The sequence below is a fragment of the Colletotrichum destructivum genome, chromosome 6, assembly GCF_034447905.1.
Source record: "Colletotrichum destructivum chromosome 6, complete sequence".
Lineage (NCBI taxonomy): Eukaryota > Fungi > Ascomycota > Sordariomycetes > Glomerellales > Glomerellaceae > Colletotrichum > Colletotrichum destructivum.
In genome coordinates this window covers 112,610-138,896 of record NC_085901.1, presented here as the reverse complement: position 1 = coordinate 138,896, position 26,287 = coordinate 112,610, and the positions used below count along the sequence as shown (strand labels likewise).

General features: G+C 55.3%; 11 protein-coding genes across 11 annotated transcripts; 7 read left to right on the top strand and 4 right to left on the bottom strand.

Annotated features, from left to right (window-relative positions):
* The first annotated feature begins 248 nt into the window (after positions 1 to 248).
* Positions 249 to 2,484, top strand: CDEST_09215 (Putative major facilitator, sugar transporter, major facilitator superfamily). The gene is made up of 3 exons (XM_062925374.1): positions 249 to 696; positions 772 to 1,983; positions 2,046 to 2,484. Exons 1-3 carry the CDS (start codon positions 515 to 517, stop codon positions 2,278 to 2,280), a joined length of 1,629 nt encoding a protein of 542 aa, XP_062781425.1. The 5' UTR covers positions 249 to 514; the 3' UTR covers positions 2,281 to 2,484.
* Positions 2,485 to 3,273: 789 nt separating this feature from the next.
* On the top strand, positions 3,274 to 5,082 carry CDEST_09214 (Putative alpha/beta hydrolase-1, peptidase S33 tripeptidyl aminopeptidase-like protein; the record flags this gene model as incomplete). Its single annotated transcript, XM_062925373.1, has 4 exons — positions 3,274 to 3,441; positions 3,504 to 3,741; positions 3,800 to 4,141; positions 4,205 to 5,082. The coding sequence occupies 4 exons, from the start codon at positions 3,274 to 3,276 to the stop codon at positions 5,080 to 5,082; spliced, it is 1,626 nt and encodes a 541-aa protein (XP_062781424.1).
* Positions 5,083 to 5,342: 260 nt separating this feature from the next.
* Positions 5,343 to 9,281, bottom strand: CDEST_09213 (uncharacterized protein). Its single transcript, XM_062925372.1, has 4 exons — positions 8,857 to 9,281; positions 8,057 to 8,773; positions 6,923 to 7,997; positions 5,343 to 6,865 (listed from the first exon to the last, which is right to left on the bottom strand). Exons 1-4 carry the CDS (start codon positions 9,055 to 9,057, stop codon positions 6,159 to 6,161), a joined length of 2,700 nt encoding a protein of 899 aa, XP_062781423.1. The 5' UTR covers positions 9,058 to 9,281; the 3' UTR covers positions 5,343 to 6,158.
* Positions 9,282 to 11,396: 2,115 nt separating this feature from the next.
* Positions 11,397 to 13,358, top strand: CDEST_09212 (uncharacterized protein). The gene is made up of 3 exons (XM_062925371.1): positions 11,397 to 11,929; positions 11,997 to 12,370; positions 12,436 to 13,358. Exons 1-2 carry the CDS (start codon positions 11,648 to 11,650, stop codon positions 12,300 to 12,302), a joined length of 588 nt encoding a protein of 195 aa, XP_062781422.1. The 5' UTR covers positions 11,397 to 11,647; the 3' UTR covers positions 12,303 to 12,370; positions 12,436 to 13,358.
* On the bottom strand, positions 11,397 to 14,141 carry CDEST_09211 (Putative proline dehydrogenase domain, proline oxidase family, FAD-linked oxidoreductase; the record flags this gene model as incomplete). Its single annotated transcript, XM_062925370.1, has 3 exons — positions 11,397 to 11,929; positions 11,997 to 13,325; positions 13,387 to 14,141. The coding sequence occupies 2 exons, from the start codon at positions 14,139 to 14,141 to the stop codon at positions 12,500 to 12,502; spliced, it is 1,581 nt and encodes a 526-aa protein (XP_062781421.1). The 3' UTR covers positions 11,397 to 11,929; positions 11,997 to 12,499.
* An 887-nt stretch (positions 14,142 to 15,028) lies between these two features.
* CDEST_09210 (uncharacterized protein) lies at positions 15,029 to 15,724 on the bottom strand. The gene is made up of 2 exons (XM_062925369.1): positions 15,302 to 15,724; positions 15,029 to 15,230 (listed from the first exon to the last, which is right to left on the bottom strand). The coding sequence occupies exons 1-2, from the start codon at positions 15,720 to 15,722 to the stop codon at positions 15,046 to 15,048; spliced, it is 606 nt and encodes a 201-aa protein (XP_062781420.1). The 5' UTR covers positions 15,723 to 15,724; the 3' UTR covers positions 15,029 to 15,045.
* Positions 15,725 to 16,126: 402 nt separating this feature from the next.
* CDEST_09209 (uncharacterized protein) lies at positions 16,127 to 17,090 on the top strand. Its single transcript, XM_062925368.1, has 2 exons — positions 16,127 to 16,284; positions 16,353 to 17,090. Exons 1-2 carry the CDS (start codon positions 16,282 to 16,284, stop codon positions 16,758 to 16,760), a joined length of 411 nt encoding a protein of 136 aa, XP_062781419.1. The 5' UTR covers positions 16,127 to 16,281; the 3' UTR covers positions 16,761 to 17,090.
* A 476-nt stretch (positions 17,091 to 17,566) lies between these two features.
* CDEST_09208 (Putative metallo-dependent phosphatase) lies at positions 17,567 to 19,306 on the top strand (the record flags this gene model as incomplete). The annotated part of the gene is made up of 1 exon (XM_062925367.1): positions 17,567 to 19,306. The coding sequence occupies one exon, from the start codon at positions 17,567 to 17,569 to the stop codon at positions 19,304 to 19,306; it is 1,740 nt and encodes a 579-aa protein (XP_062781418.1).
* Positions 19,307 to 20,522: 1,216 nt separating this feature from the next.
* Positions 20,523 to 21,023, top strand: CDEST_09207 (uncharacterized protein; the record flags this gene model as incomplete). Its single annotated transcript, XM_062925366.1, has 2 exons — positions 20,523 to 20,865; positions 20,951 to 21,023. The coding sequence occupies exons 1-2, from the start codon at positions 20,651 to 20,653 to the stop codon at positions 21,021 to 21,023; spliced, it is 288 nt and encodes a 95-aa protein (XP_062781417.1). The 5' UTR covers positions 20,523 to 20,650.
* Positions 21,024 to 21,249: 226 nt separating this feature from the next.
* On the bottom strand, positions 21,250 to 23,539 carry CDEST_09206 (Putative FCP1 domain, HAD superfamily protein). Its single transcript, XM_062925365.1, has 2 exons — positions 22,304 to 23,539; positions 21,250 to 22,247 (listed from the first exon to the last, which is right to left on the bottom strand). The coding sequence occupies exons 1-2, from the start codon at positions 23,339 to 23,341 to the stop codon at positions 21,636 to 21,638; spliced, it is 1,650 nt and encodes a 549-aa protein (XP_062781416.1). The 5' UTR covers positions 23,342 to 23,539; the 3' UTR covers positions 21,250 to 21,635.
* Positions 23,540 to 24,134: 595 nt separating this feature from the next.
* Positions 24,135 to 25,876, top strand: CDEST_09205 (uncharacterized protein). The gene has a single exon (XM_062925364.1). It carries the CDS (start codon positions 24,693 to 24,695, stop codon positions 25,617 to 25,619), a length of 927 nt encoding a protein of 308 aa, XP_062781415.1. The 5' UTR covers positions 24,135 to 24,692; the 3' UTR covers positions 25,620 to 25,876.
* The last annotated feature ends 411 nt before the right edge of the window (positions 25,877 to 26,287 follow it).

Genomic DNA, 26,287 nt, shown 5'->3' with positions numbered 1-26,287 from the left:
CTTTGCTTCTCAGTCCCCAGACGAAGTACGCAGAAGAATCCCAGTACTCTCCGCATGTACTCCTCACGGGCTCACACACCAACTCTTTTCCCCGGGATACTTTCCCATGGGGTGACTTGGTTACATGCGGGTTGGTAAATTTCCTGACTCTCTCGGCTGTGAGGGGTCCCCTCCCCCCCCCGGCTGCTACACCTGGAGAAGAGGAGGCTTTCCGATCAGCGAGGAAAGGAAAACACCAGCCTGGGTTTCCCATGTTATATCAGGGCCACCATCCCTCGCTCTTCATCGACTCTCATCCCTCTTCTTCTCTTCGTCGCTCTGTCCTCTACCAGTCTTCAGCACATCGCCACCCCTTCCACCCTCTTGAGCTGATTCATTTTGGCTTGGGACTCAAACCACAAACGGGTGTCGTGTCACATTTGGCCAATAAGACCCTTTCGTCTCTGCCTCTCTCCTGCAATAGCAACACCAACCCGCCAACGCCTGGCCTGCTGCAGAGAAGTAACCGCCCATCATGTCGGCCATGCAAAAGATTCTCAAGAAGATTGTCCACAATGATGCCATGGAGTCGGATCCCGCCGAGATTTACGGCTGGAGAGTCTTCGCCCTCGCCGCCTCGGCCTGTTTCGGTGCCATGTCCTTTGGCTGGGACAGTTCAGTCATCGGTGGCGTCGTTGTCATGAAACCCTTCCAAGAGTGAGTTGGATTCCCACAGATAGCCGGTGATCGGCGTTTGGGAGGCTACGAGGCTAACCTGTCAATCTCTCTCAGTGACTACGGTCTTTCTGATAACACCGCCAATGTCGACTCCGCGAACCTGGTGGGCAACATCGTGTCCACGCTCCAGGCTGGTTGTTTCGTCGGCGCCCTGGCCGCCTCCCCGTTGACCGATAGATACGGCCGCAAGTGGTGCCTCGTTGGTATCGCTGCCGTTATCCTTGTCGGTGTCGTCCTCCAGGCCGTCTCTCTCGGAAAGCTCGCCCCCATTTTCGTCGGTCGCTTCATCGCCGGTCTCGGTGTCGGTGCCGCCTCCAGTATCAACCCTCTCTACGTCTCCGAAAACGCGCCCCGTGCCATCCGTGGTCTCCTGACCGGTCTCTACCAGCTCTTCATTGTGACGGGTGGTATGATTGCCTTCTGGATCAACTACGCCTCCGACCTCCACTTTAGCGGCAAGCTCAAGTACATCTTCCCTCTCGCCATCCAGGGCCTGCCCAGTCTCCTGCTTCTCATCTGCATGCTCTTCTGCAACGAGTCTCCTCGATGGATGGCCCGTCAAGACAAGTGGGAGGAGGCTAAGAGGATTCTTTCTGTCCTCCGCAACCTGCCAGAGAACCACCCCTATCTCGAGGACGAGTTCCAGGAGATTGTCGACCAGATTAACAATGAGAGACAGCTCATGGGCGACGCCACCTTCCTCAAGATGCAGAAGGAGATGTGGACCGTCAAGGGCAACCGCAACCGTGCTCTCATCTCCATCTTCCTCATGATTTGCCAGCAGATGACGGGAACCAACGCCATCAACACGTACGCCCCGACCATCTTCAAGAACCTTGGTATCCAGGGCCGCTCCACCGGTCTCTTCAGCACCGGTATCTACGGCATTGTCAAGGTGGTTGCTTGCATCTGCTTCCTGCTCTTCATGGCCGACTCCCTCGGCCGTCGCCGTTCGCTTCTCTGGACCTCCATCGCCCAGGGTTGCTGCATGTTTTACATTGGACTGTACGTCCGCATCTCCCCGCCTGTCGCTGGCCAGCCTGTCCCGGGTGCCGGATACATGGCACTGGTCTCCATCTTCCTCTTCGCCGCCTTCTTCCAGTTCGGCTGGGGTCCGGCTTGCTGGATTTACGCCTCCGAGATCCCGACCGCCCGTCTCCGTTCGCTCAACGTCAGTCTTGCTGCCGCCACCCAGTGGCTCTTCAACCTCATCGTCGCCCGTACCGTCCCCAACATGTTGGCCACCGTCGGTGCTCACGGTTATGGGTAAGTTTATTGTTTCCCTTTCTTAAAATATGAATATGGCGAGGCTAATCATGACAAACCAGAACCTACCTCATCTTCGGAAGCTTCTGCTTCTCCATGTTTGTTTTCGTCTGGTTCTTCGTCCCCGAGACCAAGGGTGTCTCCCTGGAGCACATGGACGCACTCTTTGGTGCCACTGAGTACGGCTCGGAGAAGCACCTCGCCGGTGACAACGTCAGCGAGACCAAGACCCCGGCCGAGGTCCAGGTCGAGTCCATCAACCCCTCCAACGCCTACGTCCGCAAAGAGGGCGCTTAGACGGCACCGTTGCATGTTTATAAGACTATACATAATGTCAATGACTGATGGTCGGAAGCGGTTCTGCATTTAGATGAAATTTAGAACGGGGACGAGCTGAGCGGTGGGAAGAAGTGGCCTGAGTCTAGTTTTTGGCTTTTGATACCTATCCTTTAGGCCTTGCGCTACGGCACAGGTCACGATTACAATTCACTCCGATTGAACCTACACTCTTGGTCCTGCTGCTACCTATTTGAAGGCGTGAACTGAATGTCTAGACGAAAAGTAGATTTCTCATTCCATAGCATCCCAGCAATTGTCAGCTGCTCTTCAACTGCTTCGGACTGTTCCCATGGTAAGTGATGGAGCGAGGGTCAGGACGAGTGAGTGCTTTGATTAGGAAGATCATCTAATGGACAGAGACAATAGGCTTTGGTCAGATATTAGTAGGTCGAGATTGCTCTTGAAGAGTATTTGGCGCATTCGCCCAGCCAGCCTCAAAAAATGTGCCCCGATATTGAAACTTCTCCCTCTCCTCAGCCGCATGCTTAACCCCGATGGCGCCCTGTTTCTCTGGTTCATAATCAGTGGGAAAGTCACACATGCCCATGGAGCTAAACCTGTTCCTATCAAAACCCGACAGCCCGCGTTGTTCTATCGGATGCCACAATTCAGCCACCAAACGCTCCCTTCATGACTGTACAACAATAGCCCCCAAGATCGCGACGTTTTCCTCACTGATACAGCTCTCGGGGTACCGCAGCAATATCAATCCCCCTATTTTCCCCTTCAATGCCGAATTTCACACAGACGCACAGAGTTTCACTGATATTCTCAGTACTGTCTCCAAGCTTAATCGGGATACTTGGCAGGATGATGTTAAGATGATGGCAACGGTCAACACCCCTGAATCTCACTCAGCTCAGTGTAACGCCTTTTATAAGTCATGATATCCCCACCATTGTTATTTGCTTCTCCTTGTTGATCTTTTTGAGTCCTTTCCGTGTATGCAGCATGAGGTCTTTTCTCACAGCCGTGTCCCTTCTGGGCTTCCTCGCTCTCCCATCACAGGCCCAGAAACCGCACCACGACGTCGACCCTGCCCATTTCCCCGGCATCACCCCCAGCACCGAGCTCGTGTGGCATGATTGCTATACCGTCTTCAAGTGCGCTCGATTGAAAGTAAGATTTTTTCATTGTGTCCCTCATTGCCTGAATGTCCTCTCCCTCTGACATCAGGACAGGTCCACGCCAAAGTCACCGATCCCCGGAAGCCTAAAAAAGTCAAGGGGAACTGCGGCCAGCCAACCGTTGACCTTGCTATCGTCAAGCTCCCCTACGTCCCCGTCTCCGGCGGCCCCCCTCACCAGGGTGCCGTTCACGTCTCCCTCGGCGGCTGGAGTTCGTCGTCGACCAACTTCCTCGTCCGCTTCGGCGAAGACTACGCCCCCTTGTTCGCGGGTTATGATCTCATCGCCATTGGTGCATTCTCACCTTTACCCCCCTTCTGGTGACATGCGGTACTAACACTGATTACAAGACTACCGCGGCTGGGGTTGGACAACCCCGGCCTTCCGCTGCTTCGCCTCCGAGGAAGAACGAAAACAGTTCGCACTCTCTGAGCCACAGCTCCTCGGCACCGACGACGCGGCCTACACCGCGAGAGAGAAGCGTGCGGAGGACTTCGCAAAGAGGTGCAAGAAGAACGGCGAGGACGTCGGGAGGTTCATGGGCACATACTCCAACGCTGTCGACCACTATACCGTCATGAAGGCCGATAACCGTACCAAGATGGGCTTCTGGGGCATCTCATCGGGGGCTCACCTGGGGCAGACGATTGCGAAGGTGTACCCGGAGGTCGTCGACAAGTTCCTCTTTGACAGTGAGTGTCTATCATCTGTCCAGTGAACAGGGCATGGGTCAGTTTTGCTGACGAGCGTCGTAGGCCCCGCGCCGTCTTCGCTCGCGTACACCGTCACGACGGCCCAGCCATCCCAAATCAAAGACGCAGAACGCGGCCTCGACGCCTTTTTCTATACATGCCTCCATGCGCCGGCAAACTGTTCCTTTGCAGGATCCTCCACCACGACGGCCGAGCTCCGATCCCGCTACACCGCTCTCGAAACCAAACTTAAGACCAAACCCCTCGGTGGAACTGGCACGGACAAGAAGTTTGACTGGTCGGCCTTACACTCCTTTCTCACCATTGCGATCCACGGCCCCGGGTGGTTCCCCGTCTTGAGCAACGTTCTTACCGAGGCCGAAACCGGCGCGGTGGGCGGCTGGATCGGCTACGTCCTGACGAGCGTCCTCCACCAAGTCCCGGCGCCGCTACCTCTCCTCACCGAGGACGCCCCCTTTGAAGGAATCCTCGCCGGCGTTTGCACGGATGAGTTGCGTCATATCAAAAGTAAAGACGACTTCGAATCCTATTTCAAGTCCATGACGGACGCGGCACCCAGCGTGGCGTCCATCTTCTCTGAGTGGCGCCTTGTCTGTTCCAAGTGGAAGATCGACCCGGTCAACAGGCTCGACGACACGTCCGGCGGGCCCGTCAGGACGCAGGGCAAGTTCGTGGTGCTCAACGGCGTCGGCGATCCGGCGAGCAGCGTCGAAGGGGCCAAGGGCGTCGTGGCGCGGTTCTCGCCGGGCGTCCTAGTCAAGACCCTCGCTGCCGGGCATACCAGCTTCGCAGCGACCAGCAATTGCTTGTTTGGAGTTTTCTACACGTTTTTCGTTCTCGGGCAGATGCCTGCCGAGGGGACGACGTGTGGTGATTTGTTTACGGCGCCCTTCGGGGTCCAACTGCCCCCAAGCTTCTGACATCCTGGTAACCAGAGGGTCGCGTATCCTTTGAAGCTCTGGTCTCCAAGATGGATCGGACTTCCAAGACTCTTATTGATATCATGTAAACCTCAACCTCACTTTATTAACAAATCAAATTGGCGCAACGAGACCGGCTTAGCTGGGCGATAACATCATATCCAGAATGAGGCCTCTTATCGAATCCCGAAGTCTGATTTACGAGGGATGCGGGAAAGCAAAGGGAAATTTGAATATTCGGGTGACGAGGATCAAGATTACTGGCTTCTACAGCTTCCATCAAATACAACGTTTCGCATTCTCCACCGCGAAAATGTCTCGAATTCTGCCACTCAATTCATGAAGATTGATATTAGGACTTGATTGGCAGTGGCTTTCTTGATCATTGGCCATGACTGATGTGCACTGCTTCCTTGGGACTCCTGTATGAATGAATCCTCTTACCGTCACTGTTAGGGATCAATATGAGTCGTGTTTGTTTTGTTTTAGTAGCGTTTAGCCAGCGCCCTCACTTCCCAGCGTTGATCACTTGAAAGCGAATCGTCTGCCAGAATGGTATTGCCGGCAATACGACACCTTTCTACTTGTTCTTGCATGGCGACATCGTCCCGTTCAGATCTGCCTCGGGTGATTGAATCGACCCGAAAATAGACTACGGTAGATGTGAGAGGCATAATGCTAAACCAGAGCGATGATGCGCGAGGAATGGAATGCAAATACCGCCGACGAAGGCGAAATGGTATGCTTCGCGAGGCTCACATTGTAGCCAGGTATAAACAATGCTCAAGAAAACTGTGATGCCAACGTGTGGCTTACCCAAGAACGCCAGGACCTTGACCTTTACTTGGTCCATCCCAAAAGGCCTAGTCGAACCCTCGACTTCCCTTACCCGTTTCCATGAACCCCTTTTCCTCTGTTGCCAAGCCCAGAAAAAGCATGAACTGGCTATGACGGACAACCTCCCCCATAAGAACGCCTTGCATTGCTCTATTACAGAACATGACCGAATGGGACAAGAAAAAACTGAAACAAAAAGACTGGAAGAACAAACAACGCTACGAAGAACATTGGACTCGCTACTGACCACCGGGTATTGCTGCACCGTCGAAAATAATGAGTGGCCACTGGCCGGCCGGAGCTGACACGGCAGTCATGTCGGCCACGGTTGTTGTCTCTGTCACCGAGCCTGTATCCCGAGAGGCGCCACCCAGAGTCAGCAGAGCGTTGGCGCTGTATCTGTCCTGGCTGTCGGCCATGGCCGCTGTCCAGTCATGCCAGGTATTCCCTTGCGATGCTGACTGTCTCCAGAGGAGCTCGGCCGCCGCCGCAGAGCCCGCAGGGTCCGCCACGTGTTGGGTGGCCTGAGAGGCGAAGGCAATGAGAGGATTAGTCTCGGCCGAGCTGTCGTCGGCCGTGCTAGTTGGTTGCCCCGCAGACGTGTATGAATAGCCGTTATCGGTCTCAAAGCCAGCCGTCGATGGCACGTTATTCACGTTGTTATTGCTGGATGGCTGCTCAGCGTAGGCCAGAGACGGATACGGAGTTGTCTCGTTTGAGTTGGTAGAATCCGGGTAGAAAGCTTTCGCAGCCGTCTCGACGGCGCTGGCAGCCATACTTTGCGTTGTCGGGTGCTGTGACGAAAGCTGGAAGGGCGATGATTCCACCGGGTCGGGCTTGATCGCCGGGGTGAGTGATGAGTCTTTCTGCTTCTGATCGTGCTCGATCCAACTAATGGTCCTCTCAATGATCACGTTGATTTCGTTGCTGATGCGAGCGCCAGTCCCTGAGCACACTATTAGCTTTCCGGATATGGATGGTATGCGTTGTTGGCGTTGCTCACCTAGCAGCGAAACCGTTGCATTGATGATCTCCATCCAGTCTCTCATCTCCTCGCGAAGGCTAGCGATCTGACTGGGCGTCGCCTCGAATCTTCGCTCCCAGTGGGCAACCAAGGTTGTGAAGATGGCAGCACCGTACACGGCCATCTGGTACCATGTCGTGTCTAGAGACTTGAGCTTCACCAGGCTCTTGACGGCATTAAGCATATGTGCAGCGGTCTCTTCGCAAATGCGGGCATTCTCGAGAAGCATCTTTCGGTCGCTGGTCATTGCCACGGACGGATGGCGCAGGCAGAGACGGAATTCGAGTGCGTACATCTGTATATACAGGGCGTACATACGGCCTTCGTGCTCCGTCTGACCGGGATTGATCTGAAGAGACTCGGGCAGGTTGTCCTTCCACAGACGAAGCTGTTCCTCGAGAGAGTTGACCACATCAACGTAGTTTTTGGGGTCACGTCTGACACTGTAGATGTTGGAGTACATCTCCATAAAGAGGGGCAGGATCTTGAAACCAGCCAGTCCGACGTGATACGTGCATGGCGTTGTGACGGAGGGGTCTACGCCGTCCGGGGTCAGGGCCTCGTCCGCGATGGGCTCCGGGAAGTCGACGTCGTACTCCTCGACCGTGATGGGCATGGGCCTTCCGAGACGGCCATTCAGTGTGACGTAGACGAGTAGGATGGTCCACCAGGTGCGCTTGCGGATCTCGTTTTCCAGATTGGTCGTGTCGCCGGGTACCTTCATGGCACGGTGCATGTTCAAGTCGATGGCGCGGTGGAAGGCAAAGTTGACAATCATGGAACCGCATCCGGGTTTGGGAAAGCTGCGACTGTGTGCGCAAATCATGGCCATGGCCTGGACGGCGGCTACGGACTGCGAGGAGGCTAGGTCGAACATCTTGCTCAGGGCGAAGTGGTAATGCTTGTTAGATAGATCGTTGAGCTGAGAACGCGTCTCCTGCTGCTCCCAATTCCGCACGCCGTACTGGAAGTATATTGTGGCGAAAACCATGTGGACCATGACTAGATCAGGGACCGACGGCTCGAAGTTGGGTTCATCGTACATGCGGGTCAGCTGTAGATGGGGTTAGCGACGGAAGCAGGACAGTGGCATGACGGGAACATTGAACTCACGATGTCCAGGAAGGTTGGTTTGTGCAGGACTGGCAGGAAGGGCCATATCATGAGGAAATACCACTCTGAGTAGGTGAAGGCGTCGCTTCGCGAGGGAAGCTCGATGGCGACGTGAGGATTAATGTTCATGCATGACTGGAGAAAAGACTGGAGCGACTTGTTGTAGAGGGGCTGGGAGACTTTGGTGTCGGGTGCGGGCTCGTCGATATCAGGGGCGTCAAAGGATGTAACGTCAATGGTGGTGCCGAGGATGGACAGCTGAGTACCCTTAATGGAGCTGAGAGGCGCACTGTCGGAGCCGACACCGAGATGGTTGTGGACGGGACGCGATTCAAGAGTGGAGCGGGGGAACGAGCGACTGGCGGCTGGCTTGTAGGCGTAGTTCTTGACCCAGAGGGAGCCGACCTTGGTCCAGGCGTCCTTCTCGGCAGGGTCTTCGATAGGGTTGCCCATGTGATCATAGGTGACGCCGGGAGGCGGGTAGCTGGCGCCGTAAGGGGACCAGTTGTAGGGCTTGACCTCGATGCCATTGTTCTCGAGGAGCTTCTCGAGCTCGCGCACATGGGACAGCATGTCCATCTTCTCCCTCTCGAGCTCCTGGAGGTAGCCTCTTCGCTCGGTACGGCCGGTGACGCGATCGGTGACGTAGCAGTCGAGGTTCTGGTTAATGCAGTGGGAGCATCCTTCGGGAAGGGCATCGCAACGTATCTTCCTAACCTGGATTGAGAGGGGGGTTAGTTGGCGCGGATGCGATTGGGTACTGAGGTTGACGAAAGCCAGCCTGGGGGGAATGGACGCACTTTGCACCTGTCGCAAGCCTGTCCAGTCCTTGTGTAGGATGACAGACGGTTCTTGACGACGGAGGAGAAGTCCTCCTGGCCGCCTTTTTCGAGTCTCGGCAGCTTCACCTTGGCGGCAGCTGTTGGAGCGGCGTCGCCATCGGAAGAAGTGGCAGCAGGATCGCCACCTTCGGCCGGCCGCTTCGGTGGGCGACCCGGCATGGTCTCTCTGTCTCTCTCTTTCTCTCTCTCTCTCTTCTCCCTCTCTCCCTTTCCGCGTCATAGACTGACGGTGTCAAACGTAGTTGTAGCAAGGAGGACCAGGAGGGGGAGGGTGGAAATGCTCCTGGCGTGGGTTGGGATTGGAAAAGATGTAACGCGACGGCGGTTGCCGTAGGCGTGGAGATGGATGGAGGTTGCCGCGTTTTTAGGGGAGACGACGAGGGGGAGCTTGGAATGCCAAGGGGAAATAAAATAAAATAAAGATTTGAAAAGAAGGGTGCCAATGGGGGGATTTGGCGCCCGGGGCTGCAACTGGTTGGTGCTGGGATAGCATTACAGCAGCCCGCTTGTAGATTAGACAGGTAGGTAGGTACCAGGTAGCTAAACATCCGTCCCTGCGATAGAAAAACTCTGAAAAGAACAAGAAGATACCTACTGATTTACGGAATAAAGAATCGATGGATATTCTAGAAGCAGAAGGGTTGGCTCGGGTCATTGTTATGCTAAAGCTCCAAATGTACCGGCAGCGGGCTACCAGTCTGTCGGAATGCCATTAGTCGCTATGGTATTGTCTGTCTAAGCCATTTAGGGGTTGATTTTAATATACGTATTTGCCGTCCCTTTTCCTCGAGGTGGTCTAGAAGCTTTAGGCCGCTGCAACCTTGTCCGTCCATCGACGCCTCAGTTCCTTGTTCGAAGAGAGGCGCATTCAGCATGCCAGATGGGCTCAGTTGAGAGAGTTTGGGCGTATCGCATGCCGCGAACGGCGAGGATGAAGCTAGCAGAACAACACACCAAAGAAGAAATGGCATTGTCGACAATTGAGTTTAGAAAACCGCAGAGGGAAATGAAGACGGAGGTGATTGTCGAACATCGATCAACGCCTCAACCTCGGCCATGATGCTGCAGTTGCAGTGTAGAGCGTGCCGTGTATCTCGATGCCGCCAGTACATGGGAGCAAAAGACATGCATCTCACAGCATGCCAAGCCGGGCACCTGGCCGGGACCATCTACCTTCGAGGCCCCTGGGTGATCGAGGCCAAGGCCCATGAGGCTCGATCGGCCGATAAATGAACGGGAATGAAAGATCCCGCTCGAGTCGAGGTTTAAGTGCCGCATTGTCTCTGCTCCTCGCTCCTTTGGCCTTGCCCTTTGGTCTTCGTGTCTTGCACAAGCGCCCTCGTCTAGCCCGCCGCGGCCGGCTTCTTTATCACATGGTCGGGTCTCTTTTGTGCCCTTGCCGCCCACGTTCCGGCCGAAATGTCTTTCTTCTCTGTGCCTAGTGTACCTCCCTACCTTGTGTTTGAGTACTTGGCGGGAATCCCGCCGAATGCTACGACGTTTTGGAGTTGCTACCGGATCGAGATCACCCCCTCCAGCATCACCGGATGCCAACAACATCAGCCATTGGAGGCCGGATTGCGGGCAGGAGCAGTCAAAGTCTGAATCAATGTTAGAAGTCAGAACTAAAAAACAATTCTCCTAGGCAGTGTGGGTAATTGGTGTTCACAGGGGGTGCTGCCGCGTCACGCTACCTAGTAGTGTAATAGGGCTGCTGGGATGCAGAAGTTGAGAGGAGGGAGGTATGCGTCTGAACCATGGACTCACTCACCATTCCCGATGCCCGCTGAGATGAGTTCGGCAATGGGGCGATCGAAAGAAGCTTGAGATGGCGAAGCAATCAGCACGATACGGTGGCTCTGCAGAGCAACACTTCGGGGGCTGGAAATCCTTCCTTCTGTCAGTCTTTCGGACTGGTCTCCGGCCGTCTGACTCAAGCAAAGCTATGAATGTCGAATCATGGCCAAGAACGAAGCCATAGTGTTTGTACAAAAACAACCTTGTTCCCCTATTTGGCATTCAGCACACACACTCCGTCCCAAACCTTGCAATCCATGGAAGGCCGCTTGGACCGTCTTTTGATGGAGCTCTGCAAAGTGTAAAGCTTCGATCGAGGGTCTGCCTCAATGGCTGTATTACCGAATTCCAGAAAGAAGTGAAGCTTCTTAGATAGCATCGCCTCTCGTTCTACTAGTGCAAAACCCTCCCTTCTCTTTTCTCTCTCTCTCTCTCTCTCTCTCTCTCATACATGCTTGGAGCCACTGAGGACCTTACAACTGGAACGCGATGCAGACAGACATACCCTAGGTGCATCGGTATACTGGCAGATCCATACCACTCTGGGTACGTACCTAGGGTGCCAGTCCACCAGATCAAGAAGCAGAGCTCGAGTCGTGACAGTGGAATTACAGCAATCCAGCAGTAAGGTGGGTCCAGTTGCGCCGTCTGACGTGGTCAAGGGACCCCGCCATGCCCCTCCAAATTGATCGCCGCATAAACAGAACTGCAACAAACTTTGGACGGCCGCAACTACGAAATCCAATTTCTTTCAAGTTTGGTCCGACTCAAATCGGGTCACCCAGGTACTCGCTCACCTTACCTACTTACCTTCCTACCCTAACCTTACCTTGCCTTCTTACCTATCTAAGTACCCCGCGATACTTTCTCTCTACACCTTCACCACTTGCCTCGCGCCAAAACTCACCAAGCCTCCTCTCCTCCGTCCGTTGACTCGAGCATTTCCTCCAAAATGTTGTCCATTATCGAGACCATACCCATCGATCACGTGCCCGCAGACCACGCCGTTCATATTGCCGTCTTCAAGGACGTTCAGAACGCCGCCTTTCTTCACCAGCAGCTCCTCGACCGCAACGCAGACTTCGAATATGCCCTGATTGATGCCTCCATCGCTGTCTCTAGAACCCACATTCTTGCTGCCGCCTTCAAGGCCGTGACCGCAAAGGTTGACGGTAGCCTCAAGACCCCAAACGTCCACTCCGAGCTCGTTGCGTCCCTGAGCTCTGCCAACAACGTGGGCTCTCTTATACCCCCCCCCTTCCTGGTTATATCCCCATGTCTGACTTTTCTCTTCTTCCCAGATTGCCGAGGCCTACCGCCGATTCGGCATCAGCCCCTCTAGCAGAGACGTCATTGCAATCAAGATCAGCTCTCCTACCGCCGTGCCCTCCGCCGAAGAAGTAGAGCAGCACCTCAAGGAGAATTTTCAGGGTACCCCGGTTCCCTTCACGGATGAATCCATCGCAACCTCGACAGACTGGGCCAAGGTCCGCAAATACTACAAGCTAAACGGTCTTGCCTGGCTCGACGCCATCAAGGACGAGACGGAACGCAGGGAACAGCTGGAAACACTTGTTCTGGGAGCTATGGCACTGCGCACCGCATAGTATGCAGGACCCGTCTGGCGTATGCCTCGGCGATCATAGGACGCGCCCCTATACGAGATTGGTGTGATGTAAGTCATGTTCTCGTTGCTTCTTGATTGACGCTCGAGACATCTAACGATACTTCTACACCTAGGACCCAACTCCACGCAACCCAAGCAAGTTTCAAAATTACAACAAACCTCCAGCCCGTCTCCTCTTTATACAGATACCCCAAAGGCACATTTGGCTCTCCTCACCAACTCGCTCCACATGGCATCACGCCCACTCCGCGTGCGTTGCACCGCGTCACGGTTTTCGTGCGCTCTTCTCAACAGATACTTCATGCATTCGCCGGTTGACCCCCATACGAGATACTTGTACGCTTCGATGGCTCGAGCCTTGCTCTGCTTTTCCTGCGCGTCTCTCAACTTGTTGGCCGAGACTAGCTCGCAGCTGATTTCGTCAGCCATCCCTTGGAGCTGCGCGAAGGCGATGTCTATCTTGGCCTCGCCGGCCTCGCAAATGTCCCGTGCACGCCTGACAGACTCGGCGTTGTGCGACGCCAGGACCAGGCTGACGGCGGGCATCTCAAAGCCTCCGTGCAGGACGTCGCCCCACTGCTTCCTTAGCAGGCTTTCAGCAATACCATCGTAGCAGGCGTCTGTGCCGGCCTTGGTATCGTGGATGAGGTGTCTGGGATCAGAACCGATGTATGCGCCGCGCACCAGCTTCACACCTAGCGTAAAGCTTTCAATTTGTGCCGTCTGGAGGTGTCGCCGGAGGGTCTGCGGAGTCGATTTGAGGTAGGCCTGGTATGTGCCGTAAATGACGGCTTGCCCGGGAACGGTGTTGTATATGCGCATGTAGTCCAGGGTCCAGTCGTCGATACCAGGTTGGAGGGCCGCCTGTTCGGCATCGAACAGCAAGCGGACGCCGCGCTGAGCAGCAAGGGAGCAGATGGAGTCGATAGCGTCGGCCATGGTGGCGGATGGGGGTAGACGTTCTGCAAGAGAATATAATGCTTGACGGCCAGCACCTGTGAACCTGTAAAAGTCACGATTAGCAGCCGCATCCTTCATTGTCATTGCCAAGAGATTGAACTTACTTGAGGGCAACAAAATCCCCGGGTTGTGCCAACCTGACTGTCTCCATCGTCCCTTGAGCCCACGGGACGATCTCGTTCCGAACACACTCCGCCGCCCTTTCCCCCTCGCTGCACGCCGCCAGGTCCTTAGTCTGGGCCGCCGTCAGGACGACCTCCTTGGCGTAACCCAAAATGACGCCCGTGAAGCCAATGTCCTTGAGGCCGTCGATCGTCCGACCGACCTCGGCCGGGTTCTCGCCTGCGCAGAACTGGGCATAAAAGGTGCTTTTCAGGAAGACGCGCAGCAGCGGGTTCCTGTCAGGGTCAAGGACGGGGTTGGTAGTGTGCGCGAGAACGGACATGACCCACAGCGACGGCGGCAGGAGAATTGGCGACGAGGAGACGGTCGTCGTGAGAAGGGAGCGGACAATCATGTGTAGCGGGAGGATGGAGAGGGGCGGTGGGGACGGACGCATGGCGGGCGACGATGGGGACGTTGAAGTTGGCGTTGGTGAGGATGCGGGCGACGGTGTTGCGACCAGCAACTGGTCGTTGGAGGAGGACCTCTTTGTGGATGAGTGAATTGATCGTCTCACCGACATCATGAAAGGGTGGGCACAAGGTGGTTGCCGAGCCGGTGATGATGCAAGGAGAGACAGGAAGGCGGCGCTTGATAACCGTTTCGCTGGAACTACAGTCTGCTGCCGAAGAGGTGCGAAGATGAGAGATACTCGGCCGGTGCTAGATATGCACGCCCCGCGCAGCGGGCGAGCCATCTGGATGGGCCCTGAGACACACGACTAACACGCTGTGCAGGGAGTCTAAAGTGAAGGGGGAAGGCGATCGATGACGATGAGCTATCAGATATGTACTTGTAGATCAGTATCCGTGCTGGAAAGAGCTATCTGCTCGACGACATGCAGGAATCCCGAGCGAGGGGAGGGAGACTATTATACTCGACGATCTAAGTCACCGTTTCCATCTCGCCGGTCTTTGCACGGCATCCGAACCCACAGATGACCCCCAGGCCGCCTCGAGGACCGTGTCGTTATCTAAGGTCAACGTCAGTGGGCGATGCATCATGGACTGTCTTGCGGACGGACAGATAAGGAGCGATAGCTCCAGCGTCTTTGGCCAAGCCCCAAGCCACCCCTACTGTCTCTCCCACGGGCCCGTCACGTGGGCGCATTGTGTCATTAGAACAGCCGATTGTAGCCGCATGCGGATCAGACGGACATTTTGCGGCAGTGCTCCTGGACGAATCGACATAAGTCGGCAGTGACTATGAGACCGGGCAGGCATATATAGCTCCGATGCGACCGGATTACCCTGCCAATCATGCAGTCGGGTGACGAGCGGACTTTTGTTGAACCGCCATCCTGGCTGCTTCCTCGAAGAAGGCCGAAGGCGGAGTACTGCGACACTGGTGTTCCGATTCTCTCAGACATTGGGCCGGCTGAGCGGTCGAGCTGTGTTCAACCGCGTGGCGCTGGGGTAAACAAGCGCCATCTTTCTCGTGATGGTTAGGTCACGCGGTTTCATCGCAGCACGGTTCCAGATACGGAATCGACTCTTCCCTGGCCATTGGCCCTTCCATAATTGCCGATAATGCGGGGAGCAAGATCCGTAACTCATGCTGCTATTTTGCAACGTAATCTCCGTTGTGAGGGAAAACCATGATTAACCCTCGTGCGGCTGGCTGGGCTCCGCCGCCTTGCCGGGTCCGAAGCGACGGCGGACGAAATCAACGTATCCGATGGGGCGGCCGCGGGCGAAACCGACGACGTCTTGCATCCCGCCGTATACCAGGCCGAAGAGGAGCCCGTATCGTGCGGTTCGAGCCGCTGTAGGGAGAGAGAATCGATCTAGAATGGGCGACTGTGTCAGCAAGAATCTTATACGCGAAGTTTCGAGACGGAAGGCTGCTGCAACTTACTCCAGAGACTAAAGCTGCCGGCCACTGTCAAACTGGCCAAGATGGTGCTGAGGAGGTCGGTCTTGCCGCGGTACCGGTCGACGGTGGTTTCCAGACTAAACGCCAGCAAAGTCCAAAAACTGAGTCGGGAACCCATGCGGATTCCCTCGCGGAGACCCCCCTGCATGGCGTGGTAGTTTTTGCTCTTGTGGTAGAGGTACCAGCCCGTCGTGGTTGTCGGCATCTTATGCGCGTGCTCGGCACGGAAACGCAGTTGAGCGGTCCGGCCGCCGTGGGCCAGGCCCAGAGTCGCTCCGATGCCGAAGCCCACCATACCGGCGAGGGGGATACGAGCCGGTGTCGGTATCGATAGGCGGGACTCGGAGGGCTTCTGGTTAAAGTTGAGGCGTTCGGCCATGGTCATCTCGGGGCGTTCGGCCATGGTGCTGGGTGAGCGTTGCCTCAGCTACGAGCAGTGTCTCTAGGTCTCTGGACAAGAATATTTCCCTAGAAAATTAACGAAGGTGTAAGCCCGCTGGGTGGGTACTCTATGGGGATTCGGCAAGGCCAAAAGGAAAGTTACTCTCTCGGCGACGGGAGTTGTGGTGTTGGAAATAACCGGCGACTTGAGGAAGATACAGTCTCTTCTGCCCGCCTTCGTAGAGTAGGAATTGGCATAGGCCCAAGATACCTCACTGTGAGGAGCTTGGACCCAGGGGCCAACACAGCGCTCCATTGGGGCCTCATGAGGCAGGACACGCAGTCATGTGACTTCGCATTTCGAGGAAAGTGCTGAAGGTGCCCCGCTCCCGCCGCCCACGCGGGGCTCTTTGCTGTTCGCGCCGACGCTGCTCAACAGGCTGCAGTTGCCTATCCATCTTCATCCGCCAGCCAGCCTTCAAACTGCATCCCACCAGAACAGGGTTCAAAACCGTGCCCTCCAAAAACCTAAACAGTTTATCCTCCGGTAGTTTTGCAAGGCGACGACTGATTTTGTCAACATGGTAGGATCATCCCAAGCTCTATTGCTGACCCTCAGCATCTCGGCCAACGAAGCTGACCCCCTTCGCAGCAGCTTGACGACACTTTCTTGTCGGTGCGATTCAAGTACGGTGCCCACACCATCTTGATGTTTGTCGACGGACAACAGAAGTTCTCAGAGATCACTACCTCGCTGCTGGAGGTGCTCCGCGATCGGTTCCCCAATGGCCTCACAATTAGTCACACGTCTCCCGAGACAACAGCACTCCCAGAGACAGATGTGCAGCTGGCCTATGCGCTTCCAGTGAACGCGACCGACTTGACACAAGGATGGAGGAACATCAAGGCTGGCGACAATGACATTCCGGTCGCCAAAGGACTGAAAGACAATTGCGTGGTGGCATTTTCCTTTGACACGGACGAGCCAGAGTTTGTAGCTGACATACCGAGTCTGGATGAGGAAGTGGAGGACGAGGAAGGCATGGGATCCGACGCATGATTGGGTTATAAGACTACGGCATTGGTGCATGGCGTTATAGCGAAGGGATTCATGACATGATGATCTCTGCCTTCCTCGAATAGGCACACAGGAAGAAGCGTGGTGGCTGATTGACTACGAGAATAGCCATGTTGCACGACGCAAATCTCGGTGTGCATTGAAGGTCAAGATGATTCGATTAGGCCGGGAGGCCAGAGTTGTCTAAACGAAGAAGACGACGGGCACCTGCAAATAGAGGGGGAGGTTCGTTCGCAAACACTTGACTCATCTCACGGACGACTCCAGAGTGAGCAAAAACCCACTGATGTAGTGCAACTCGCTCTGGAAAGGGGTCGTTTGTGGCTTCCTGTGTCTATATGATGCTTCCACTCATTTAATAATGACAGAAATCCCCAGATAGGTAGGTACCTATTTACGAAGGCAAAGGTATGGTAGTCCACCTCAGACAGTTGTCGAGGACAGTGTCTAGGATAGATGACGTCGGTGGTCTGGACCGAACCAACCTAGAAAATGGAGGCTTTCCTGTCTCCACTACACCCCAGCCACAGTGCTCTAAAGTGGTCACTCACTGTAATAGACCCTCAATAGACCCTCCCTCCCAGTTGGACCCCTTTTCCTCTTCCCCATGCGGCTATGCCACCCCCCAAAGAAGCAAATTGCGACCAAAGGCCCTTCAAGGTGGCAGTTTGCTGTCAACTACACAACAACTGACGAAAAACCATCCTGGCGTCAACCCTCACCAAAGGAGGTTCGACACATATTCACAGCTGCAGAGTCGCCGGCTTCTGCCCCATGCTGCCGTCTACATGTCCCACGTGGCCCTCCTCCGCCATGGCCTCCGCCTCCTGCTGCCGCTGGCGTTGATCTCAACATTCTACCTCTATCTTTACCCCGTCTTTCTTGGGTGCGCCTTTCCTGTTCCTCCAACGACTGCCCGTGCATCGTCCAGCAGTCCGAGCGACGTCGATGTCGCAGACACAGGCATCGCTGCCTTCCTCGAAGCTGCGCGACACCACGTCTCTCTTCCGATCCCCCTCCGACCCAGCGACGCCCGACCCGCGCCTTTCCGTCTACTCGCGCTCGGCGACCCCCAGCTCGAAGGCGACACGTCCATCCGAAAGCACAGTGGTCCCATCTTCCCTCACGCGAGGAGCCTATGGTCGCATGTGACCTTCCAGTCGAGTCACTCGCTGCGCCAGCGCATCCGTCAGTCGCTGCACGACGCCGTCGACGTGTTTCTGGATGACCTCTTCGACGAGCTCGAGTCGATCCGCAAGCGCATAGACCTATTTGGCAACGACTTTTACCTCGCACACATCTATCGGACTGTACACTGGTGGACTCGCCCTACCCACGTCACAGTGCTCGGGGATTTGCTGGGCAGCCAATGGATTGGCACAGAAGAATTCCGCCGTCGCGGCCGTCGGTACTGGGACCGCGTCGTGCGAGGCGCCGAGAGGGTCCCAGACGAGGTGGCCGCCTACCCGGCCATGGAGTATGATCTCACAGACTACTTGTCGCCGTCTGGCGAGCCTTCCTCCGAGTGGCCGCGCCGTGTCATCAACGTGGCCGGCAACCACGACATCGGTTACGCTGGCGACATCAACCAGGACCGCTTCGGACGTTTCGAGCGCCTCTTTGGTAAGGCGAACTACGAGCTGCGATTCGAGCTCCCAGTCCAAGAACCCAACGTCAACGCCACCCTTGTCGACGATGAAGAAAACCCCGAGTCCGATCGTCTCCCGCCCGAGATTCGCGTCATTGTCCTCAACGACATGAACCTCGATACCCCGGCCAAGGATGCGACATTACAGGATGCTACCTACGCCTTCATCAACTCCGTCATAGAGACCTCGGCGGCTGTCGAGTACAGCGGCCATTTCACCGTCGTGCTGACCCATATCCCCTTGTACAAGCCCGAGGGTGTCTGCGTAGACGCGCCCTTTTTCGACTTCCACGGCGAGCACGACGGTGGCGGTGTTAAGGAGCAGAACCTGCTCTCAGCTGACGCCAGCAAGGGCTTCCTCGAGGGCATTTTCGGTATGAGCGGCAACAAGGAGGCGCCCGGCAACGGCAATGGTCGCCGCGGCGTCATCCTGAATGGCCACGATCACGAGGGCTGTGACACGTTCCACTACATCAATCAGACGGACGAAGACCAGAGCGCCGACCGCGCTTGGCAGGTCGAGACATGGGCGACAGCGAAGGGCCGAGGCGTCGTCGGTGCTGCTGGCGTGCCGGGTCTCAGGGAGATCACAGTCAGGAGCATGATGGGCGACTTTGGCGGCAACGCTGGCCTGCTCAGTGCCTGGTTCGACGAGTCCACCTGGAGTTGGAAGTTTGAGTACGCGACGTGCGCCCTAGGAACCCAGCACTTTTGGTGGCTCGTTCACATTGTGGACCTTGTCACACTTGTCGCTGCCGCTGCCTACGTGGTTCTGTCGGTGTTGGAAGCAAGCAAGCAGGACCTCGTTGCTGTTGCACCGTCGTCGAATGTCGAAGAGAAAAAGAAATTGTTTCAAAACGGGGGGGCCAAGTCATCATAGTCATGTTGCTCAAATACCCGGCAGGGATAGACACCTTGTCTCAATTCTAGTATACAATCTCATTTTGTAGCATTATTTGCAATAACATGCGATAATTTCTTAAGAGTGTGTGGCATGCCCGATGAGCTCCTGTTCCCATTTTCGCTCTGTCGTCGTGACAGCCGCTGCTCACCTTGCCGCTCTATCGCTGCCTACATATTGCGATGAGTTTCTATCACTCTGGACAACTGTGCTCCCCTCGAATATTTCTAGCGATCTCGGCGCATCGCGGGCACCTGAGCTCCGTCTCCCAAGTACCGCGCTCAAGGGTTTCGCCGGCTCAAGGCGACACAAACCACTGCCACACCGGGCAACGCCCTATTGCGAACGCCCTGTCTGAGTTGGACTGCACGCCGCTGAGGCGAGAACCAGGAACAAGTCAGTGCCGTGTTGTGTACTCCACGTAAGTAACCAGTTGAGGGGGCAGCAATGCTGTCCCAGAGCCTTCAGATTATGCTGCATGCCTGACATATTGAGAAGTGTCTCACATCAAGCGCCGTAGGAAGTGCAATAGCAGCCCATGGCAGCCGAACATCTGCTCCAGAGTCCTTTGTGTCATCGATGTGATGAACGCGTCCCCATCACGTCTCACAAATAGGAAGATCCTGTAGCCGAGGGCCACGTCCTGTCGCATGCTCATGCGCGCGTTTTTGCAGCCTTTGTCCTGCCCACATCCACCCCCCCTTGCTGGCTAGCCTCATGCTGCCCTGTGTACCGGGAGCGAAGAGACGAGAGATGTCATGATGGGATTTCTATAAGTGTTGCGCCGTTGCTGCCGCGCCATGTGTTTTGGTCATACTCGTGTCACCCCATCCGCGCAACCCAGGACAGGAACCGATCAGGCGTTTGACCGTTTGTGACGCCATTCTAGACTTGAGGCTGGCGCTGTAGTCCTCTGACTTTTCTCGGAGGTAGTCATCCGAATTCGAGGCTGTTTGTGTCTCCTAATACTGTCGCCGTGTCGTCTGGGGGATTGTCGTCACGAGGTCTCGGGACTGGTTTGACGAAACAGTCACAGAGAGCGGGAGCAAACGATGAAGTACATGATACTGCTAGGCATCGACACACGCAAGGAGGGCTAAGAGACAGTACAGTTCGAAAATCACTTGATGCTCGAGCCGACAACTATATAATCCCACTGGGCGACGACGGACATAAAGTTGCCCCAAAGACCCATACAACAGCCCGAGGCTTTCAAAATCATCACTAGAGAACACCACGATCAAAGCTCTTCGACACTATTCTCCTTTAAGCCCCTTTCTAGACCTCAAACTTTTGCTTACAACATCCGTTTCGCCTCTCAAGATGATGCGCTTCGTTGAACTTATTCTTGTCACCCTCCTCATGAGACACGGTCTCGCTCTGCCGACCAGATATCAGATAGGCGGAAACTCGTTGGCCAAGGAGATCGACCCGCTCATCGCCGCGGGTAGAACGGCGCCCTTTAACCCGAACTGGAACTATTGTCAGACAAAATGCAATTGCGCAAAAAGATTCAACAAGTCCACGCAGAGAGACGAGTGAGTTATCCCATTCCAAAAGAAAGCTCCATTCCATGGCGATGTTGGGATACATCAATGGCCCAGTTTATTGACCCTGGGACAGGTTCTTCCAGTGCATCACAGACCCCAACTGTGAACAGTGTGAGAGGAACGGCATGAACCCTCCCCAAGCATGAGCAGAGACCTTCCGTGAAGAGCGGACCGAGACCCAAAGAGCTTACTGAAAGCCTGGGTGTAAGCATGGGGAATGGCTCAGACGGATCAGATCGCTGGCTGGACGAAATACCCGCTCAGATGGAAAGTTATACGGCGGTGAGAGACTGAGCACGATAATTGGATACAAGGAAAAGATGGCGAGAAATAAATAAGTAACTCTACGCAGATGATAGCAATGATTTGCTTGTGTATCGGTCAAAGATGCCCAAGAGATTCGGATAGCGCTCCTTCAACTCACCATCCACCGCTGTTGTATTGTGAGCAACCATAAGCAGGCACCGGTACAAGAGCTAGGGTTTCTGGAGATGGAATTGTTTGGTCAACCCACACTTTCCCCCCCAAATGATAGTCTAAGGTAGTGTAGTATACAACGTTTCGTACATACGCAGACCCACGCGTCGTCAAGTCTATGTGCAAGTGGAGGCGCCTCCCCGCCGCCCAAGCCTGCCTTGATAATACAAATACAGATAGTTTTGGTAAGAGGAGTGAAGAAATTGGTGGTGGTGATGGTGGTGTATACTGCACCGTTGGTGCTTATTAGCCCGGGGATTGGATGAGTGAAGCACCCCTTTTTACTGCTTCTTGTTGGCATCGTCACCCTTGACGAACCACCCGCCGAAGGAACCCATCATGTTTTGCATGGCCTCCTGCTGGGCTTTCTCCTGCATGGCAGCCTCTTCCTTGAGCCACTTTTCACCGTTTTCACGGATCTCCTTCTCGAGAAGCTCGTAGTTGCGCTGACCACGCTCGCGTGCAATGTCTTGGAGCATCTTGCCCTGGGCAAGAGCCTCATGGGGGTTTTGCTCGCCGTCAGGGGACACCATCAGACTCATGTTAGACGGCTTGAGGCCGAGCATGCCGCCGAGCATACCCATGCCGGATGGTGCCTTCTTCTTCTTGGCCTCGACCTGCTTGTTAAACTCGGCTCGTGCAATGGCCTCGCGGCGGGCGAACTCGGTAGGGATATGCTTGCCCTCGAAGGACTTGAGGACCTTACGAACATCGCCGTACTGCATCGTGTGGATATACTCGAGGAACGGAATCAGGCTGACGAGCTCCTTGTCCTTAGAGTCGCCTGTCCACTTGGGCAGGACGATGGCGTTCTCGGGCTGGTTCTGGACATGTTTTTCGCTGGTATCGAGAATGATGACCTTGGACAGATCGCGGTTCAGGTACGAAAGATCCTGTGCGATAGTCAGCGTCAGGGGCAAGTACCATTTGGGGGGGGGGGGCTACGAACCTTGACAACCTCTCCGTCCTTGTACTTGGTTGCTTCCCGGTAGAGGGGCCACATAATGAAGCGGAAGGGATCGAGCTTCCTAACGAGGGGCTCGCCAATAGCAAAGGGAACGCTGGTGAAGAGAACCAACTCATAGTACTGGCTGAGGTATCGCAGGAAGTAGTCGACGCCGGGCCGCTTGGCCACTCTCCAGCCGTGCTCGCGAGTCCATTCGCTGTGGACGAGCATGTCCTCCAAGCTGATACACAGGGTGTAGGGACGCTCGAACGACGGGTCAGGGTCGGGGAGAAGCTTCTCGAAGGCAGGCTCCTGGTAGTAGTTCATGAAGTCGCCCGTGCGGGCAGTGACTCTAGCCCACCAAGCACTAAAACTCCAGCCGTTGGGGGCAGTCTCGGCATGCCTAGCCTCCTCTTCCTTGTCATCCCAGTTGCGTCCGAGATAGACTACACCGGCGGCGCTGAAGCCGACGAAAGCGAGGAACATGCGACTTGCGAATTGCTGGCGCTTCTTGTCTGTCGACGAAACGTATGCCGAATCGGGGAGCTCTCCACGGCCGCGGCCACCACCCTGAGCGACGGCATCTTCCTCGGCCATGGCAGCGAGAGCCGCCTTGTTGGTCGCGCCGGACATCTCGTAGGCTAGGGTGGAAGGAATACCCTGGGTGAGGTCGGGCAGAGGGCCTGTAGGCGCGGCCTGTTCGGGAGCTTCTGTCGCATCGGCGGCATCTGGCTTGACGTCGGATTTGGGGGTCTGGGTCGAAGAGGTTTTTGATGACGCTTCGGCAGCCTCCTCGTAGGCTGCTTGATAGTCGGAGCTCGACGAAGCTGGGGTCTCGACCTCGCCTGGTGTTGATCCGGCAGGCTTCTGCTGGTCAGTAGGCGTCCCGGAAATGGGGTCCTTCGGCTTGTTGTCCTGGGCGAAAGTTCTGCTCCATGATGAAGCTAGAAATTGGGGTCTCCCAGCTGGTGTTGCGACGGAGCGGTAGAGCTGCGCCGCAGTCGGCTGCAGACGCGCGATCCGAGCTGCCCTCGACAGCATGGCGTTTCAAAATGCCAAAGTTGTCGTTTTCTACGTGTGCGAAGGGTACCTGGTGTTGCCTTTCGATTCCGAGGTCGAATGGGCAAGTGGGAATTGGATACGCCAGCTGACAGGAAACAGACTGGTGCTGGCGGAACACTCAGCAAGGTCGAGTGTGGAGTGTGGGCTTGGAGATATTCCTCACGAAGGCGCTAGAAATTTTCGAAGAGAAAGCACCACCTCGCATCTTTTGGCAGGGAATGAATGACCACACTGGCAAACAACCCGCCCAGGGGGGCACCGTGCGGGTGGTGGGTGCACGGCTACATACCACGACAGCTTCCGTCACATTGGTCGGGGGTCGGATTGAGAAGGTTCAAGTGCACTGATCCATCCTCCCTGCAAGAGGTTGAGCTCCAATTAAATCGGAGGAGAGATGGAGCTCTCTCTTGCATATCTGTTGCCGAACATCTTCCGGTCTCCGAAACCTCACCTCGCCGGGCAGTACGTACCGCTGAGTCGATCCACACAGTGTCGAGGCAGAAAACTCGTCACTTTTCCAAGTAATGCCCCACTGAGCTCTCCTCTCTCCAATTGGCAATGAGGTCATGCTCACGTTCCAACCCGGTCCTCAACTGATTGACACTGGCAGATCGGCTGAGTCAGCGACACTAAAACACGGCATCCTAGGGAATCGGTTCACGTGCGAACCTTGTCCGAGTGGGAATGGTGGAAAGCGACCGATTCCCTTCGCTGGCTGCGAGTGACCTTTGATGCATGAGGTGCTAGCCGCCCGTCCTGCTGCAACTGCTCCCCTCAGTGTCTGTCCCATCATTAAACTGCGTCCAACCCCCGATACCTGCCCTCAAACTCTCCTACAACACTGCTTTCCGCTGCATTCTTCAAGAACAGGTTTCTCGATTATCGATACATTTCCCTGAACCGCCGTGGAACCCTAGAACATCCTGACCGCTTCTGCCAACACAAGCTCAGTCACATTACACGCATACACCGTCAACATGGCTGTCGCGTGTGGTGAATTCTAGAGGGTGGTCCCCCAGTTCGCTGTATTGATCACAATGGGACCACCCTTTGTGATTTGCTGCGTCCTCCGAGACTATCTGTCGACCTGCTTGACCTAAACATACAACACCGACTTTCAAAGTTATTAAAATCTCTGCACATAGCCACTCGACACCGTACCCCCTTGGCGACAAACACCCCGCCACCCCGCCACTGCCGTCGCTCCCGACGAAGACTACGAATACCACGAGTACCTTCAACGAGACGCCTCAAATCAACCCAGGAAACAAAAGTCGAGTATTCAGAAGGGATCCATTCTCGAACAATTGCCACATCAGGTATCGACAGAATGGTTCGTCGTGGCGGCAAGTCGTCCCGCGCCGCGGGCCCGTCGCTCGACCCGACGCCGATCCCCTCCACCCTTACGACCCCTCTGAGTTCAGCCTACCCTTCGACATACACTTCCGAGGCCGAGTGGGATGCCCTCGGGGACAGTATTAGCTCTTTGACCTTGAGCGAGAAGAGGGCAGCCAAGAGAAGAGCGAAGCCTTTCCCCTTCATGGCGCTGCCGTCTGAATTGCGCCTCAAGATCTACGACTACTATTTCGAGGGTGGCGGTGAAGTTATTGACCTCGACCCGGACAACTACAAGAACTTCCACAAGAAGCTTGGAATTCAACGAACCTGCCGCACCATCTACCGCGAAGTCTCCCACTACTTTTACAGTAGCCGCTCATTCCGCATCTTCCCGACCCACCCGGGCAAGTATTTTAAGACCAAGAAGCCCCTTCTTGCCCGCATGAAGCCGAGCTCGCGATCTCTCATCACATCGCTGGAGCTTCGTCTTGGGCCTGGGTGGTCCAAGCCCCCTCGGGGATGGATCGTCACACCCGCCCTTGGCCTCAATGAGTGCGTCAATGTCCGTCGTCTGACTGTCATGGTCGAATGCGACCCTAGTGATGGCGTCTTCAATGGGTTTCGTCGCTCACATGGGTTTTACGAATCCTTCAGTCAATCCCTTCTCATTGAGGTATTGAACCAAATGCCCTGGGTTGACACTGTCACCTTCGACGCGTGGTCTAGTGTCAAGAAGTCAGGCGCCATGATGCGAGGACTTCTCGATGTGACTGCGGCGAACAACCGCAAGATCAGATGGGGTCCCGAGAGAGGATGGACCGACGGTCCTGACGAAGAGGACAAGGTCGGTAATCTGGTGCTGGTACCTCCGGCATCGGAGTTTAACACTTCCAGTATGGGCGTACTGGTTATGGCATGAGAGCATAGTGGTAAGAGTCCATCTTCTCTGTGTCAGGGCTCTTGCTTTCTTGCTCTTTTCGATGCAATTGTGATTTCGGGCTCAGGTTTTCGGTATGGATGGGACTTGACGGAATGGAATGGAAGTAAAGCTACGGACGGGGGCTTCGAACTGGAGTCATCAAGACAGTAAAGTCGACCGATCTCACTCTTCTCTCTTGCGACGAGACTGTAACACTAGCATGATGAGAAATGAAAGACACGAACATTAAACCAAGACCTACCTTGCCCTGCCCTGCCCCGATTGAACCGACGTTCCGTTGTCTGAGTTGAGGCTCCAAACGATCGACTGCAAATCTCCCTTTCTAGAATCGAAAGCCTAGGACCCATACAGACTGCCAATATCGGCAGCGTCACCAATCACTTTCTTGTCTGTCGCACCTCTCAATGCCGCGAGCAAGTTTGGTCTGTCATACGACCAGTCAGATCTACCGTCCTCACAGGATTGACTCTCGGTACCCCGCGTTTTCAGTCCCTGCCAATAGAGTTCACCAACGTAAGGTGCAATAGTTGATATGCCAAACAAGATGCCACATCCATGCCGAAGCTCTGTTTGGTTTCGAGACCATTCTCATGTTGGCTCTCACACCACTCAAGACTTGGGGAGCCAGCTTCCCCGCGATTTCAAAA

Coding starts and splice junctions, on each gene's coding strand:
- CDEST_09215 (XM_062925374.1), top strand. CDS start 515: ATGTCGGCCATGCAAAAGATTCTCAAGAAGATTGTCCACAATGATGCC. Junction 697..771: donor GTCATGAAACCCTTCCAAGA/GTGAGTTGGATT, acceptor AATCTCTCTCAG/TGACTACGGTCTTTCTGATA. Junction 1,984..2,045: donor GTCGGTGCTCACGGTTATGG/GTAAGTTTATTG, acceptor ATGACAAACCAG/AACCTACCTCATCTTCGGAA.
- CDEST_09205 (XM_062925364.1), top strand. CDS start 24,693: ATGGTTCGTCGTGGCGGCAAGTCGTCCCGCGCCGCGGGCCCGTCGCTC.
- CDEST_09213 (XM_062925372.1), bottom strand. CDS start 9,057: ATGCCGGGTCGCCCACCGAAGCGGCCGGCCGAAGGTGGCGATCCTGCT. Junction 8,774..8,856: donor AGGCTTGCGACAGGTGCAAA/GTGCGTCCATTC, acceptor CTCTCAATCCAG/GTTAGGAAGATACGTTGCGA. Junction 7,998..8,056: donor AACCAACCTTCCTGGACATC/GTGAGTTCAATG, acceptor CCCCATCTACAG/CTGACCCGCATGTACGATGA.
- CDEST_09206 (XM_062925365.1), bottom strand. CDS start 23,341: ATGCTGTCGAGGGCAGCTCGGATCGCGCGTCTGCAGCCGACTGCGGCG. Junction 22,248..22,303: donor AGGACGGAGAGGTTGTCAAG/GTTCGTAGCCCC, acceptor ACTATCGCACAG/GATCTTTCGTACCTGAACCG.
- CDEST_09212 (XM_062925371.1), top strand. CDS start 11,648: ATGTTGTCCATTATCGAGACCATACCCATCGATCACGTGCCCGCAGAC. Junction 11,930..11,996: donor CCCTGAGCTCTGCCAACAAC/GTGGGCTCTCTT, acceptor TCTTCTTCCCAG/ATTGCCGAGGCCTACCGCCG.
- CDEST_09210 (XM_062925369.1), bottom strand. CDS start 15,722: ATGGCCGAACGCCCCGAGATGACCATGGCCGAACGCCTCAACTTTAAC. Junction 15,231..15,301: donor CGGCAGCTTTAGTCTCTGGA/GTAAGTTGCAGC, acceptor CGCCCATTCTAG/ATCGATTCTCTCTCCCTACA.